Below are 16,162 nucleotides of genomic sequence, written 5' to 3' on the forward strand. Positions count from 1 at the left end.
AATAGCCTTTCTTCCCGAAATTGAGATTGTTCTTGATTTTTTTGTTCAGTTTTAATGCAGCTTGGATTACAGACGAGAATGTCTCATACGATGTCCCAAGATCCCCTTAATCGCTTGCGAGCAGAAATTGTTTTGGAAGTAACTTTCGCCATTCGCCAAGTGAATTTCTGACATGCGTGTTTCTCGTCTCCAGAAGATAATTTGGGTTGGCCCCTTTTATCAGAAAGAAAGTCATCTTTTTTTTTAAACAACTGTCGGTCATAATTTGTCAATTTCTCCGCCAATCGGCTTAATTTCAACCGTTTTACGGCTATCGGTAAATCCCATTAAGACTCTATATTTCTTATGCTGTTCAGATCAAAATAAATCACTTTAATTGTGACTCCAATATCCAAACTGTTCAGAGTCATTTTCCTTCTATCATGTCTTTTGTTACAAGTACGCCAAAGCTTTTTCACTTTAAACAGACAACTAATATACCGACAAGGGGGCATAATTCCGTGAGCTTTTGATTTAAAGTGATTTATCTGATTGGGAAAACAAAGGAGTTCTAATCACGATCAGAGAGGAACATAGCCTAAGTAATTAGATAACTCTTGCAAACGGCAAAAACTGAGAACGAAGTTGTTTCCTTCTACTTGCTTTCAACTGTTTGCGCAGTAGAGGTAAATATTTTTCTTTACTGAACAAACGAAAGCTGTTTTTTCTTTTCGCTTTTCTTTTTTCGACCACTTACTTTACTCCTCATACAAAAGAATAACTGACAAAGGATTATGAGCAAAAAGGGATATAAATATAATTAGTGATAATGGCTCTCTTGGATTCAATAAAACCATATTTAAGTCCACTGTAAAATGGAAATCTTAGCAATCAACCCTTTTCTCTGAAGTAGCTTGATAATCTCAGCATCTTGGAACATTAAGCCAGCCGCAAGTTAAAAAGATTTTAACCAGGTTTCGAACTGAGTTTGAGAGATTCAGTGAATTAAGAAACGTGAGTATTATATAACATTTAGGCATTTTATGTTATTGAAGATCATGAAGGATGACCATGGAAAAAATGCCCTTTGTTACTCCTGAAATTGTAAAAATCCATTGAGGAATATGGAGGCGATGTATTGTGAGCTCTGCTGAGTGTTGGCTCAGTTTCAATAACAAAAATGAAAAGAAGATTATTGTAAAGTTTCATTTGCCTAAATCAGAAAGTTGTACATTGTAACTTTTATGATGGATCCACGTAATAGCTTTGTCTTCCCGATATTGTTGTTGATATATCATTTACATATTTACTGCAGCTTGGATTACGGATGAGGATGCGGTCTCAAACGATTTCCCAAGATCCTCTCAATCGCTCGAGAGGAGAAATTGTTTTGGAAGTAACTTTCGCTATTCTGGTTTGCCTCGCTTCCGTACTTGGTAATGTGCTGGTTGTTTATGTTATTAATAGATACTCTGAGATGCAAACCATCACCAACATTTTCATTCACAATCTTGCACTGACTGATGTCTTGATGGCGACCCTTAGCATGCCTTTCTGGATAACGAGCTTGTACACGGGAAAGTGGAATTTGGACCAAGAATGGTGTGAATTTTCTGCATCAGTACTACAAACCATGGGTTTGGCCTCCTTGCTCAATTTGGGTTTAATTGCTCTGAATAGATACGTAAAAGTCGTCAAGCGAGCTTTGTATAAGAAGTTCTTTCCCAGTAAAAGAGTTGCTTGGTTGTACTCTGGTTTTGTCTGGCTGGTTTCTGTGCTACTAGCTACGCCTCCATTGTACGGATGGGGAAAAATGAGCTTCGACTCAGATTCCTTTATTTGTGTCTTCAACTGGAGGAATGAAGACGTTTCTTTTCTCATATTGCATGCAGGGGTCTTCAACGTGACAACCTGTGCGATAATTTACTCCTACTGGAAAATTTATCGCACAGTTAAAGAAAGCACGGATAATGTCAACGCCAATGTTGTACAAAATGGCGTCGGTGCACAAAGGTTTCATCGTACTGACATCGATGTTTTGAAGAGTTGTTTCACAGTGGTTTGTTTCTTTTTAATTACCTGGGGTCCAATGGGATTAGTCTGTTTTATAATCACTGTTGGAGGGCATATTCCACATAAAGTGCTTAGGGTATCTGTGTATTTGTTGTTCTCCAGTAGTGTTGTAAATCCAATCATCTATGGGATAACTAATCCGCAGTTTAAACAGGCCTTCAAAAAGGCATTCAGTTGTGGTCGTTTTGGAAACGAAGATGAAGATCAGAGTCATGCAAGAGTTACAGCTATAATTATACATCCGAGGAGCACTGAACCTTGATGACTTTTGGCCTGAAGATCTAAATACAATTGTTTTTCCCAAACCTTTATTTACGGGAAAAAATGGGTTGATACTGGCTTCGTTCTGTTTTTATGTGTCGTTAGACTTGCCTCGGTCAAGTAAAAGACAAAAACAGACATTGGATATTTGAAACATTTTTTAGTTTGCTGTCGAAAGTATTCGGGATTGCACAGGTTTTTCTTGACTTTGATCTGTGATTAGTCGAGTAAACTCGCAACACCCTCTCGACCAATCAGAGGCAAAGGTAAACCAAACCAGGACGTGGTTTTGGAAACGAAGATGAAGATCAGGTTCATGCAAGAGTTACAGCTATAATGATACATCCGAGGAGCACTGAAACTTGATGACTTTTGGCCTGAAGATCTAAATACAATCGTTTTTTCCAAACCTTTATTTGCGGAAAAAAATGGGTTGATACTGGCTTCGTTCTGTTTTTATGTGTCGTTAGACTTGCCTTGGTCAAGTAAAAGACTAAAACAGACATTGGATATTAGAAATATTTTTTAGTTTTCAGAGCGATTGGCAAAGGAGAATTGGAATTGGGATCGCGGGAACTGGAATTGGAATCGCTCTCTGTAACCTTGGCCATATTGTGAAAGATTTTGCTACTATGTAAGGGTTAGATTTTGGCGCGCACAGAAAGCTACGTGAGCGTAAGCGCCAGTTGCTCGAAATAACTGCGTGGCCCGTGCGACGAAATAACTTCACTAGATTGGCAAAGTTTCAGTCACAGCAAATTGTGAGAGAAATCTAGAAAGACTTAAGCTTACATCTCGTCTAACGTATAAAGCGACATATTAACGCCTGCAACCATTATGTTTTATGCGAACCTCGCAAACTTTAAAATACGTTCTCTTGTGATACCTGCGAAAGCATTCGGTATAATTTCTGGTAAGATTTTCGCAGACAATCTAATCGATTTCTCTTACATTGCGTGCTGATACTGAAACTTTTCACCTCGAGCAAAGCTTCGTCACACGGCCCAAACAAACAAGGCGAGCAACTGAACTTCTTGTACATCTCCGTGTTAAAACACACGAAAGGACTCTAAAGCATACTTCACTCTGATTGGGCAGAAAAACACAAAGATTTTCTGGCACCAATCAGATGCCAGAACGACTGCGACCGTTTGGAACTAGTCTTGTAAGACAATGTCCCCAGGGGCTCTTCCGCCCTAACTTGATCTTATCGTTAGATAGTTATTTGGGCGGCTCGGGAAAATGGTAAGCAGTAAAAAAAGAGGCTTTCGCCTTTTGTTCAGTAGCCTTCAGCTATTTGTTTAGTAAAGGGAAAACATTCTAATCTACTGTAAAAAAAATTGAACTTTTTCTTTCGTTTTGAGACATCTAAGCTGACCATTCACATCATAACATAAGTAATAAATGATCATAAAGAAAACTTTTTAAATAAATCGTTGATAACGGCTGTTTTGTATTTAAGTGTTCATATCTCAATAAAACTGAATTTAAATCGACTCTTGTCCCTAAGCTTAAACCAAGAAGATTTGAAAATATAGGGAAATTATTCAATGCTTCTCTACTAGAGACATCGGGTGCCTTTTCTTTTAGGATAAAAAAGTTTACTGTGGTGGCCTGATTTTTATTACCTTCCGGCAAACATAGTTTTTCTAACGGATAAGGATGCAGAAAAAGTTGGAAACGTAAATTGACCACCTTAAAGAGTTTCAAGGTTGACGTTTCGAGCGTTAGCCCTTCGTGAGAGCGAAGAACACAAATTACCTTGTTTAACTCAATACAGTTTTACGTGACGGAATCTAAGGTTTCCAGCAACTACACTTGTAATATTCATAAGCCTCCACGCCTGAAAAAGAGGTCAACCGAAAAGAAAACACCGTGGGAGAGATCGCCAAAAGGCGACAGATTCGATAGTCTATATGCATGCCCAGATACCGATCTTGGCGAAGTTCTAGTCCATTACGCAATGTTTTGCGACAAAGAAAATAGGCATCTTTAGAGTAAGATTTATCGCGTTTGCTTCGGTATTAATTTCTCAAGATTTGCTTGACCGCTAAACATGTTTTTGCCCTTCCTAGTGCCTGTTGATAAAATTAAACAAATCGCCAAATTTGAGACAGATGAAGAAAACTCAAATTGCAAATAGCGAGAAAATGACTTCATAACACCTATTTTTCCGGCATTGATATGATCGGCAGGACGATTTTCTCAAATTTGTGAATTTGCCTGCTTCAATATTAATAGCCTGCAAAACAAGTTCGATGAGGTTCGACTATGGCTAGCTACTAATACATTCGACATTTTGACAATACAAGAGACTAAAATCGACTCAACTTTTCCTAGCTCACAATTTCATGTCCAAGGTTTTAACTTTTATCGTCGCGACAGAGTCAAAGGCGGCGGTGGCATTGTAGTATACATCAGAGACAATATAGCCGCTTCACGGAAAAATTGAGAGGAAAATGCGTCGAATCAATGTTGTTTGACATGAAAATCGGACAACGACAGTTTGCATATATTACTACCTATAAGCCTCCATCTGTTAACAACAACACATTCAAACGCGAACTCTGCGATCTTCTGGACGAAGTAAACAGCCTTTCTGACAATGTGATTTTTACCGGAGACTTAAATTCGGACATCCTCCACCCACTTGATAATCACAAAGAGGGTCAGTGTTTACAGGATAATCACAAAGAGGGTCAGTGTTTACTGGATATGTGTGACATTTATGACCTTGACAGCCTTATTAATGTTCCTACGAGGATCAGTAAAAACAGGGAATCCCGTCTCGACGTTATTCTCACTAACGTCCCCGCGTTTGCCAAAGACTCGGGTGTCACTCATACGGGTCTACGCGACCATGATCTCGTATATACGGTTCTGGAAACCCGACACATGCGATCAAAAGTAGAAACCATAACTAAACGATCCTTTAAAACTTTTGATAAGGATTCATTTCAAGCTGATTTATGAACAGTGCCTTTCTCTGTCTCATACGTGTTTGATAATCCTGACGATGTATATTTTACAGATCCAGGAATCTTCTTTTACAATGATACATCCGAGGAGCAATGAAACTTGATGACTTTTGGCCTGAAGATCTAAATACAATCGTTTTTTTCCAAACCTTTATTAGCGGGAAAAATGTGTTGATACTGGCTTCGTTTTCTTTTTATGTGTCGTTAGACTTGCCTCGGTCAAGTAAAAGACAAAAACAGACATTGGATATTTGAAACATTTTTTAGTTTGCTGTCGAAAGTACTCGGGATTGCACAGGTTTTTCTTGACTTTGCTCTGTGATTAGTCCAGTAAACTCGCAACACCCACTCGACCAATCAGAGGCAAAGGTAAACCAAACCAGGACGTGGTCACCCGCGTTTTCCCGCGCTTTAGACAGTTTGTTAGATTTACTTTGAGTTCTCATTGTTTCTTAGGGCTTGATTACATTAGCTCGGCCCACCCAGCCCCTTTAATATCCACCGATAGCCACCTCCATCTCAATGAACTATCATTCATTAACCTACGATTGAAAACGTAATTTCTGACGTTTCAGTGACAAGGGAACAAATTAGTCAGAAATTAATATTCTGATGGCACATTGAAGAATTTCGCGTGGCATCATGGAGGTTTCGGGTTATATAAGGGTTTCGCTTGAAAATTAAGTCATTCAAGGTCATTCAGTTTTATGTTTGACCATTTTGTTTTTTGTATGTGATTTCATTTTCATTTTCCGACTCCCCGTAAAATATCATTATAGGCATGATTTTTTCCTTTGCGATTCATAGTGTAGCAAGGTTAGTTTATCCTTTCTACGGGGTACTGTGCTGCTACATTAGGAGCCCCACATTTAAAGAGGTTTTTTTAAGTTAGTTTTTCGTATCTGGCGAAGCACAGGTTCTCTTCTTAGAACCCTTTGTTTCATTGTACACATAAAATATAGATTTAGCTAAGCCTAAGAACGGAGTTCTAGTAACTTTATTTTTCAGCCCTTCATTATAATAAAAACTGTACTAAAAGTCTTCAGCTCGGTAATTCTTATGTTTGACCATTGTGTCTTTTGTAAGTGATGTAATTTTCATTTTCCGACTCCCTGTAAAATACCATTATATTCATGATTTTTTTCTTTGTGATTGATAGTGTAACCAGGTTAGTTTACCCTTTCCTCGGGGTACTGTACTGCTGCCTTAATGAGGAATACGTCTCCACGTATTTTTTTGGCCACATTTAAAGAGTGTTTTTTTCAGTGGTTTTTTTGTATCTGGCGTACCACAGGTTCTCCCTAGAACCTTTAATTTCACTGTACACATACAGGAGCCCATTTCAGTAATGGGCCCCTGGCACATATTAAGATTGCACCAGGATGCGTTTATCAAAAGATTGACTGACTCATCCTTTGAAAATTTTTTCACACTGAATGTCTCGTGTTGTGAGTGTAATCTGAATGATATCTTGACTTTTCTGCCTCACTGGACTAAACGGCACTTGAGGTTTCTGTTAAAATTTAACCTAAGGATATGTTTATTACATACACAAAAGCGGAAGGTCATGAACAAAATCCATGGAAGAGCCAGCTGAGAGAAGCAAGAGCGATGGCCATGGCAGGTTAACTTTGCTGAAATTTGTTATTTGCCAGTGGCACGACAGTAGCAAGGCTGCGCCTTGTAATACATGGGTCTCAATAATCCGGAGCAGTAATAAAGTATATTTCAAAATTGGAAAAATGATTCAATGTTTCTACACGAGAAATCGGATGCCTTTTTTTGGGAAAACGAAGGTTAGTGAGGTAGCTTGAATTTTATCATCCTTTCACAAACTTACATTTCCTATCGGATATAAATGGAAAACACGTCGATATGCGTTCTGTCCAGTGGGCGTAGTTAACGTTTTTCAATTCGCACCTCGTCGCGTTAAAACAGTCAAGAGAAAAGAACATTCACCGCTGCTTTACTTTGCTCCAAAAAAAAAAAAATCATAACGAGAAAACAAAATGCGTGTTGAGCTTTAGCGCAGTTTTTATATCACCTAGGTAAGTCAGGTGCCGTTTTACGGTTAGAATACAAGCGGATGAGATCTGGAGCCGAATACAAAATTACCTTTAACTCTTGTATTTTTCATCGCAAACTTTGACTAAATTGGGTATATCTGATGGGTTTCAGTATTTGCAGGAAATCGAGAGTTTTTGACGCACTGTAATTTATGCTGCTAGTAAATCTTGACTTTACGCGAAGGAACAAAAAGTGTTATAGAATATTATTTTTCTCTTTCTCAGTGACAACTATTTAACTTGCACTTTAACAAATTTGTAAAAAACAGAACCATCTCAAGTGTTAGAGCCATAATTCTTGTTAAATTTTTCTGTTGAATTAAGCTTTTCTTCTGCAGTTAAGTGCCCCAGAGCACAGTACACAGTGAAGTGTTGGTAATTAAGATTTAATTTTCTTTGGGTGAGAAATTTTTTTTTTGAGTGAGGCGTGAGTAGTCCGGTGGTCAGTGTGCTGGACTCTGGGTCGGACGGCCCGGGTTCAAGTCCTGGCAGGGGCATGACGCTGTGTCCTTATGCAAGACGCTTAACTCACATTGCTTCGTCTTCTCGTATAGGACGTAAAACCGTAGGCCCCGTCTCCTGCAGGGTTGGGGTAGGAGACGTTAATTTCCCAAGCACGAGATTACTGTATGGTGGATTTCCTCCCCTGGGGTGGGATGGGTGGTTAATATTTATTGGGGTTGTATATCAATTGGGATATCGTCCTGTTTTCGTCTCCACTTGCCGATACTATTCTGTACGTGTAACAAATTTCAATAAAGTAAAGTAAAGCCAGAGACTAAAACATCCCCATATAGTCCTTATAGACTCTGAACAGCAGATTTAAAAATTAAAAATGAAGCGAAAGGAACCAAATAACTTTTACAGTAAAAATAAGTGTATAGTTCTTCTGCGCAAACAACTAAAAGCCGACAAAAGGCAAAAACCTCGATGTTTACCGTTTACCGTTCGCTAAAGACACCTTAGTTTCGTCGGGTGAACATCTAAGAGCTTGCTCCTTCGCGATTCGTTGAGTGGAAAGCCACATCAGTCACAGCAACCGAGTTTTACGGCACTATCATCCCGAGCTGAATCTTCATGTTCCTCTGAATTCGCCTTTTTACAAAACACACGCTTTGAGTAGTTTAATTGTCAAGTGAAAAACCTTGCGTGTTTTATGAGCCACAATTTGGCCGGATTTCACTGAACATTTCACTGTCAGATTCTTTGCGACTTAAAGACCTCAGGCAAATTTGTCAAATTCGACCGGCCGAACTATTTCAGTTGGTGAACTCAGTATTGCAGATTGTGAACTTTGTACATTTTTGACAGCTTTAGTGTTGTTCAACCAATCAGATTATCTGAAACATTCAAACATGGATTCTGATTAGCTTATGATAGCTTGCTTTATGAGAGTTTGTATTAAAAATTGAAAGAAATGCGCTGAGAATTTAGCGGATTCTCCATTATAAAACAAATAAAGAAGCCTTGAGTATGCAATGTTCTGTTACAAGGCACACAGAGAGCGGCTAGAGCACTTGAGAAGTAGGGAGAAACAACAAATCACATCTCGTGTTTCTTCCTACACTTCTTTCGTGCTCTAACCACATCCTGCATGCTTTTTAACAGAACAGAGCACACTCAAGGCTTCTCTATTAGTTAAAAAAAAAGAAAAAAAGACTTATAGAATAATTTGTCAGTAGACTAGTTTAAGGGTTTCAAGAGTTTTTACCGAAAATTTATCATTCTAAATCACCGGTGGTAATTAAACCCTTGTTAATTGATTCTTTAAGCGATCAGGGTATGTTCCTTCGTCTGAGTTTATCGTTTTGCTAACTTTGGTTCTAGTTTGACGACACTCCACTGCAAAACGTCCTAAACTTATTTTACCTTTGACAATGGATATATTTTCCCTTCATCAAAGGAACAGTTGATAGCAGATGAAGAAACTACTTTCATCTTTCATTTAAGCTTACTGTTTTCTAAGCGGTACTTTTTTTTGAGGGCCTCAAAGGGGTGATATGGCTTTTACGGCTAACGGTTGAAATTTAGGCCATTTTACGGCTAAAATAATATTCCATTGTTGCCATCGTAATTTTTAAAAGTCAAATTGTTTTACGACCATCGGTTCAAATTTGCCAATTTTTACGACTATCGGTTTAAAATTTGTTGATTTTTACTACTATCGGTTGAAATTTGTCAATTTCTCCGCCGACCAGCTAAATTTCAACCGTTTTACGGCTATCGGTTAACCCCATCGACTCTCTATTTCCTGTGCTGTCCGATCAAAGTAAATCACTTTAATTGTGACTCCAATATCCCAAATGTTCTGAGTCATTTCCCCTCTAGCATGTCTATTGTTGCATGCATACCAAAGCCTTTTCACTTCAAACAGGCGATTAATGTACCAATAGAGGGGCATGATCTCGTAAGCTTTTGACTTAAGGTGATTTACTTGATTAGGAAAAAAAAAGGAGAACAGAGAGGAACATAGCCTTTAATTAGGTGACTGTAACGAATGGCAAAGTTGAAAGCCACGCTCTTTCTTTCTGATGGCATGGCTTTCAACTGTTTGCGCAGCAGAGGCTAAAGACTTTCCTTTACTGAGAAAAGAAAAGCAATTCTTTCTTATTTCGTTTCGTTTTTTCAGCTACTACATTTATTCATCAGATAAAAGAATAACTAACAAAGGATTAGGAGGAAAAACGAATATAAAGATAATTAGCGATAATGGCTCTCTTGAGTTCATTAAGACCGTATTTAAGTCGACTGTAAAACGAAAATCTTAGTAATCATTCCCTTTCGCTGAAGTAGCTTGATGTTTTCAGCATCCTTGAACATTAAGCCAGCGGCAGGAAAAAAGATCGTAGCCAGGTTTCGAAACTGAGTTTGAGAGATTCAGGATTAAAAATCATGAGTATTATTTAAGATTTGGGCGTTGTTTGAAGAAATAAGTTGCACTATGTTTATTGAAGATACTTGAAGGAAGACTATGGAGAAAATCCTTTATATTGATCCTGAAATTGTAAAAGTCCACTGAAAAAAGCGAAGGCGTTGCACTGCGAACTCGACTGAGTGTTGGTACAGTTTTAACGACAAACATGAAAGTAAGATTATTGTAGAGTTTCAAATCGGAAGGTTGTACATTCTAAGTCTTCTGATGGTCCACGTGATAGCTTTTTTTTTTCCAGGAAACGAGATTGTTGTTGATTTTATTTTTCATTTTTAATGCAGCTAGATGATTATAGATGAGGATGTCTCAAAAGATTTCCCAAGATCCCCTATATCGCTCGAAAGCAGAATCTGTTTTGGAGGTAACTTTCGCTATTCTGGTTTGCCTCGCTTCCGTATTTGGTAATGTGCTGGTTGTTTATGTTTTAAATAAATACTCCGGGATGCAAACCATCACCAACGTTCTTATTCACAATCTTGCACTGACTGATATTATCATGGCGACCCTTAACATGCCGTTCTGGATAACGAGCTTGTACGCGGGAAAATGGAATTTGAGCCAGGAATGGTGTGAAGTTTCTGCAACAGTACATCATACTATAGTTATGGCCTCCTTGCTCACTATGTGCTTAATTGCACTGAACAGGTACATGAAAGTCGTCAAGCGATCCTTGTATATTAAGTTCTTTCCCAGTAAAAGAGCAGCTTGGTTGTACTGTGGTCTTGTCTGGCTGGTTTCTGTGCTATTCGCCACACCTCCGTTGTACGGATGGGGAAAAATGAACTTTGACTCAGATTTAATCATTTGCTCATTCAACTGGAAGGAAGGACACGTTTCCTTTGTCATATTGCTTGCAGGGTTCTTCAACGTGACAATGGTTGCAATATTTTACTCCTATTGGAAAATTTACAAAACGGTGAAAGAGAGCACCGATAATGTCAACGCCAATGTTGTAAAAAATGGCGTCGGCACACCGAAATTACATCGAACTGATATCGATGTTTTGAAGAGTTGTTTCACAGTGGTTTGTTTCTCTTCAATTACATGGTTTCCTGTAGCTTTATGTGCTTTTACAATGGCTGGTGGAGGCTACATTCCACATGAACTGACTAAGGTGACTATGTATTTGTTCTTCTCTAATAGTGTTGTAAACCCAATCATCTATGGGATAATGAATCCGCAGTTCAAAGAGGCCTTCCGAAAGGCATTTAGATGTGGTCGATATCGCAACGATGATGGAGATCAGAGTCATGCAAGAGTTGCAGCTGTAATGAAACATCCGAGGAGCAGTGAGACTTAATGACTTTTGGCCTGCGGATCTATCACTTAAAGCTTTAGTTCAATACCTTTTGTTTATTTAAGAACTTTTTTTCGGGAATAATGAGAAGATACTGGCTTCGTTCTGTTTCCATGTGTTGTTAGACTTGCCTCGGTCAAGTAAAAGACAAAACAGAAATTGGATATTATAAAAATATTTATAATTTGCTGTCGAAAGTATCCGCGATTGCACAGGGTTTTCTTTAGTTTGCTCTTGGATTGGTCCAGTAAACTCACACTACCCTCTCGACCAATCAGAGGCAAAAGTAAAACAAACCAAAACGTAGTCACTCGCGTTTTCCCGCACTTTAGACAGTTTGATTTGATTTATTCTGAGTTCTCATTGTTTCTTAGGGCATGATTACATTAGCTCGACCGACCCGGCCCCTTTTAAGTGCCTAAGATACGAACCTTTTTTTCGCTTTTGCTGGTTGATAGCTTTTTTCAAAATAAGAAAAAATCGACCTCAGCGCTTAGCGATTCCTCCTAGACCATTTTCTTGTGCATTAAAAGTACGATTTGGCGGCCAAAAAGTGTTCCCATTAGGCACGCAGCCAAAACACTAAGTTACATAGCTGTGACGTAGAAAACTGTGAAGACATGTCGGCAACTATGGTGGACAAAGGAGAAATCTAGAAGAGAGAAGGAACCTTTTTTCGAGGCCGGAGCGCCAATGATGTAAGCTACATGAATAACACACATACGCCTGGTGTTTCTATACACTACTTTCCAAAGAATGTAGCTGTATGGCCAAAATGGACGCGTTTCGCTCTTCGATATCGAGGAGATTTTACTCTTCAATGTCGTCGGCCTTATGCTCCGTACCGGCTTAGAAGACGCCTGTTTCGAACACACATCACTAGTCAAATGAGGGGAAGATAACCAATGAATTCGGCTGAAAAGAATGCTCATTAAGGCAGGGTTTTTATCAGAAGCCGGGTCCCGGATACCGGCTCCCGTCTACTTTGAACAGAGTACCCGGCCACTTTAAACACGAAATTAAAAAAAAATCGTCAAAAAAGAATTATCAACCTCAACTAAATATTAACTCTTCCCTGTAAGTTTAAAATCTTTTTTCTGCACTTATCTATCAATTACTTGATGCAGGTCGTGGAAATAAAATTTACTTTAACGAGAAAGGCGCTGCGCGATAATTGCATTCTGCTTAGCCATTACATAACTCTTGCCCGTGATGTGCCACACATTTAAAAGCAAGTGCGTTCTGCGGAGTCATCATGGCAAGCAAAAGAAAAACTTAAGGCGTCCTGGATTCTTTTTTGTCATAATGGCCGTTTTTATACTAGAGACGCATTATCCGTCTGGACGAACTTGGGCAAACATTTGTAGTTCGTCTGGTTATGCGTCTCTCGTGTAAAGACGGGCACAAGACGCATTATACGTCTAGACGAACTCATTTGAAATGCGTCTTGAACGACGCACTTCGAAAGGTAGTTCGTCTGGACGCATAATGCGTCTTTGTCTGTAAAGACGGGCAACGGACGAATTACGTTAAGAAATGAGACCGTGTCGGAAAAAAGCCAGCGGTTATCCGCCCAAGAAAACAACATGGCGGAGTCAAGTGCAAAAGAGCGAAGTCGACCATGGACAGAAACAGAGCTCAAGTACTTCGCCCTTGTTCTGGCAGACGAAACAAACGAGTTTGCTTACAAACTGGACACGCTTGCGTTGAAGAAGACTGCAAACAAAGAAAGCCTTTGAGGAGCGCATATCCTCCGAAGAATTTAAAGAAGAAAATGACAGAGAACATCGTCAGTCTAAATCGAAAAAGGCTTTAACTCATCTGAGAATTGATGTTGAAAAGCTTCGAGTGAAATTTAAGTGGATAAAAGATCAATGGCGTAAATACACGGATCGCATCAAGAAAGGTAGTGGTAAGTCACCAATTGAAGAGCCTGAGTGGTACAAAATCATAAATCCAATTTTTTCGGACTCCCACGGTAACCTGGAAATTGCTTCCAAAGCAAGAGATGTTTTGTCTCATGAAAATTCAGACACAGACAGTGACGAAGAGCAGACAGAAACAAGTCATAGCAGTTATCAGGAAGATGATGGTGAGGAAGAGTTAACCTCCGCAAGTGAGAGTGGAACCGAAGGTGTTAAAAGGAAAGTTTTAAAAAATTCATTGGACGTAAAACCATTAGGTCGTAACAAACGAGTAAGAAGTCAGTCCCAGGCCATAAATGAGATCGCAAAGAGTTTTCACGCACTTGGAGAATCACAGCAAAAGCGTTGTGAAAAGATGATGGAAGCAGACAAAGAAAGGCATGCTGAATTTCTTGCTTTTCAGAAAGAGCAAGCCGAATTGAATAGGCAGCATGAGCTAAAGATGCTTCAAATCATCATGAAATATTCAAATCCTCCACCCCAAGGAGCACAGCAGCATCTCCAACAACAAACAATGCCTGTGCAGCCTCTTGTACCTTATTACAATCCAATGCCATGTAGCCATACCCCTCCAACCAATCAAGTGGCAAGTGGTAGCCAAGATAGCCACATTTTAGACATGGATAGCCAGAATGATCAAAGATCCATGCGTTGGTATTAGCAAGAGTTCCATTAAAGGTGGGGGACTCATGTTTATGGAGGAGTTGGTGGGGGACTCATGTTTATGGAGGAGTTGGTGGGGGACTCATGTTTATGGAGGAGTTGGTGGGGGACTCATGTTTATGGAGGAGTTGGTGGGGGACTCATGTTTATGGAGGAGTTGGTGGGGGACTCATGTTTATGGAGGAGTTGGTGGTGGACTTTTCTTTTCTATAGACAGGGTCCTCTATCACACTTATCTTTATTGAGCAATACTGCTAATTTAAGGGGTCGTGAGCTTCCCTCTTGCGTTTTGAAACCTCAGACATGTTATTACAGGCAGTTGTGTTTACTTGTAATCCATTTATTGTCAGTTGTGATAAAGGTACCAAAATGTAACCAGTGATCCAGACACTAACATCATTACTGTTCTGTAATTGAAACAAACCATTGTTACAAAGTTTAACGGAACTACAACTTTATAACACTTCTATAGAATTGGATGTATTGGTTAGGGACTGGTCATTATTTATGTAAAGGGTGGGGGAGGGAATTTTTTTTAAGCAATAAGTTTTATTCTTGACCCACCCCTGAAAATTTTTCATTTACTTTTCCACTCACCCCTCAAATAAATGTTATTTTTTAGGCTATGACTCCCCCCCCCACCCCCCGCCCCAGTATGCCCCCTATGAGGATGAGGTTAACAAGAAGTTCCAACAACAAATAAACAAGAAAACAGCAGCAAAAATACTTGTTATTCTTTGAAACCAAGGCTGTTTTGCTTTGGACTGTCATGAATTGGTTGGAAATACCATTGAAAGACTTGAAATGATGTAAAAACTTATGTCAAGTAGGTAAAAATACCAGTTCAAGTCTTTCATCATAATATTTCAAGCCAATAATTCATATCAGACTGTTAAGCAGTCTCAAGCTTTTAACCAACCTCGGTTTTTGAGAATGACAATTAAGTATTTCTTTAGTGCTGTTTTTGTTTAGTTGATATAAGAACTTCATGTTCATTTTTGTTGTTGTTGTTTGTCCTCCTTTTTTTGCCTTAATACATGTCATTTTATACTGCCTTCAAGAATAATCCATCCCCTTTCATATAAAAAAATAAACCTGACCCCCCTCCCTATGATTTTGTCCTACTCCCCCCTTTTTACCAGTTTATCTAGTTGTTTGGTTGCTTTAGCATAGAGTATTTTACTTCCAGATTACTTAAAATAACTTGAAATAGCAGTAATTTTTACACTAATGGATGAAAGGAAAGCAAAACTTCTGGTTCCTACTTAATGTATCAACAAATATTATTTCCTATATCTATTGTGAAGGGAAAATGTTTGAAAAATATTTTGAATATCAAATTTGAATCTATTTACATGTAACAAAACCTGTTTTCCATCAAATCTGCTAAGGATCAAGTAAAGTTCAGTTTCTCAGTTTTTGCCTTTGTTATTAATTTGAATACAGAATCAAGGGGCTGCATTTCTTTCCTCTCTGATATCCCACAACCAATTGGCAACGGCTTCTCTTGTTGTATTTCCATCATCAGCTTAGGCATCTCCATTTCGAATCAGATTGAGTTCATTGACCTGAAGTCTCCACCTGGGGTTACAGGGATCACTTCGGTGGATGCAAAGATTATGGAGAGCAATGCAGGTCATGATGATGAGGGAACTGTTGTCTAAATGACATTCTGTCTTTTTGTAGAGAATTCTCCACCGCCCCTTTAACATTCCATAAGCATGTTCAGAAACTACCCTTGCAGAGCAAAGTCTCCTGTTAAAATACCTTTGCTTAGGTACCCTTGTCCCATCTTTGTATGGTTTTAAAAGCCAGGAATGGTTGGGAAAGGCTGAATCACCCACAGTGGTAAACGGAATCTCCCCATGAGGGTCAAGATTCAAAGACCTGTTAGGAAGCACGTGACCAGATTCGATGTCAGAATAAATACCACAACTTCTTAAAAGCCTAGAGTCATGTGTGGATCCTGGGGCGCCCACTGCAGCCTA

General features: G+C 39.0%; 2 protein-coding genes across 2 annotated transcripts; both read left to right on the forward strand.

The window, feature by feature from the left end:
• Window positions 1-1,081: 1,081 nt before the first annotated feature.
• LOC113684357 (adenosine receptor A3-like) lies at window positions 1,082-2,314 on the forward strand. The gene has a single exon (XM_027201711.2). The coding sequence runs from the start codon at window positions 1,307-1,309 to the stop codon at window positions 2,312-2,314; it is 1,008 nt and encodes a 335-aa protein (XP_027057512.2). The 5' UTR covers window positions 1,082-1,306.
• Window positions 2,315-9,879: 7,565 nt separating this feature from the next.
• On the forward strand, window positions 9,880-12,866 carry LOC149037716 (neuropeptide Y receptor type 2-like). Its single transcript, XM_089186468.1, has 2 exons — window positions 9,880-10,443; window positions 10,571-12,866. The coding sequence occupies exon 2, from the start codon at window positions 10,585-10,587 to the stop codon at window positions 11,587-11,589; it is 1,005 nt and encodes a 334-aa protein (XP_089042594.1). The 5' UTR covers window positions 9,880-10,443; window positions 10,571-10,584; the 3' UTR covers window positions 11,590-12,866.
• Window positions 12,867-16,162: the final 3,296 nt, after the last annotated feature.

This window comes from Pocillopora damicornis, chromosome 11 (genome assembly GCF_964200805.1).
Source record: "Pocillopora damicornis chromosome 11, jaPocDami1.2, whole genome shotgun sequence".
Classification (NCBI taxonomy): Eukaryota; Metazoa; Cnidaria; class Anthozoa; order Scleractinia; family Pocilloporidae; genus Pocillopora; species Pocillopora damicornis.

Bases quoted from the DNA above. Each gene is read 5' to 3' on its own strand.
- LOC113684357 (XM_027201711.2), top strand. From the start codon at position 1,307: ATGAGGATGCGGTCTCAAACGATTTCCCAAGATCCTCTCAATCGCTCG.
- LOC149037716 (XM_089186468.1), top strand. From the start codon at position 10,585: ATGAGGATGTCTCAAAAGATTTCCCAAGATCCCCTATATCGCTCGAAA.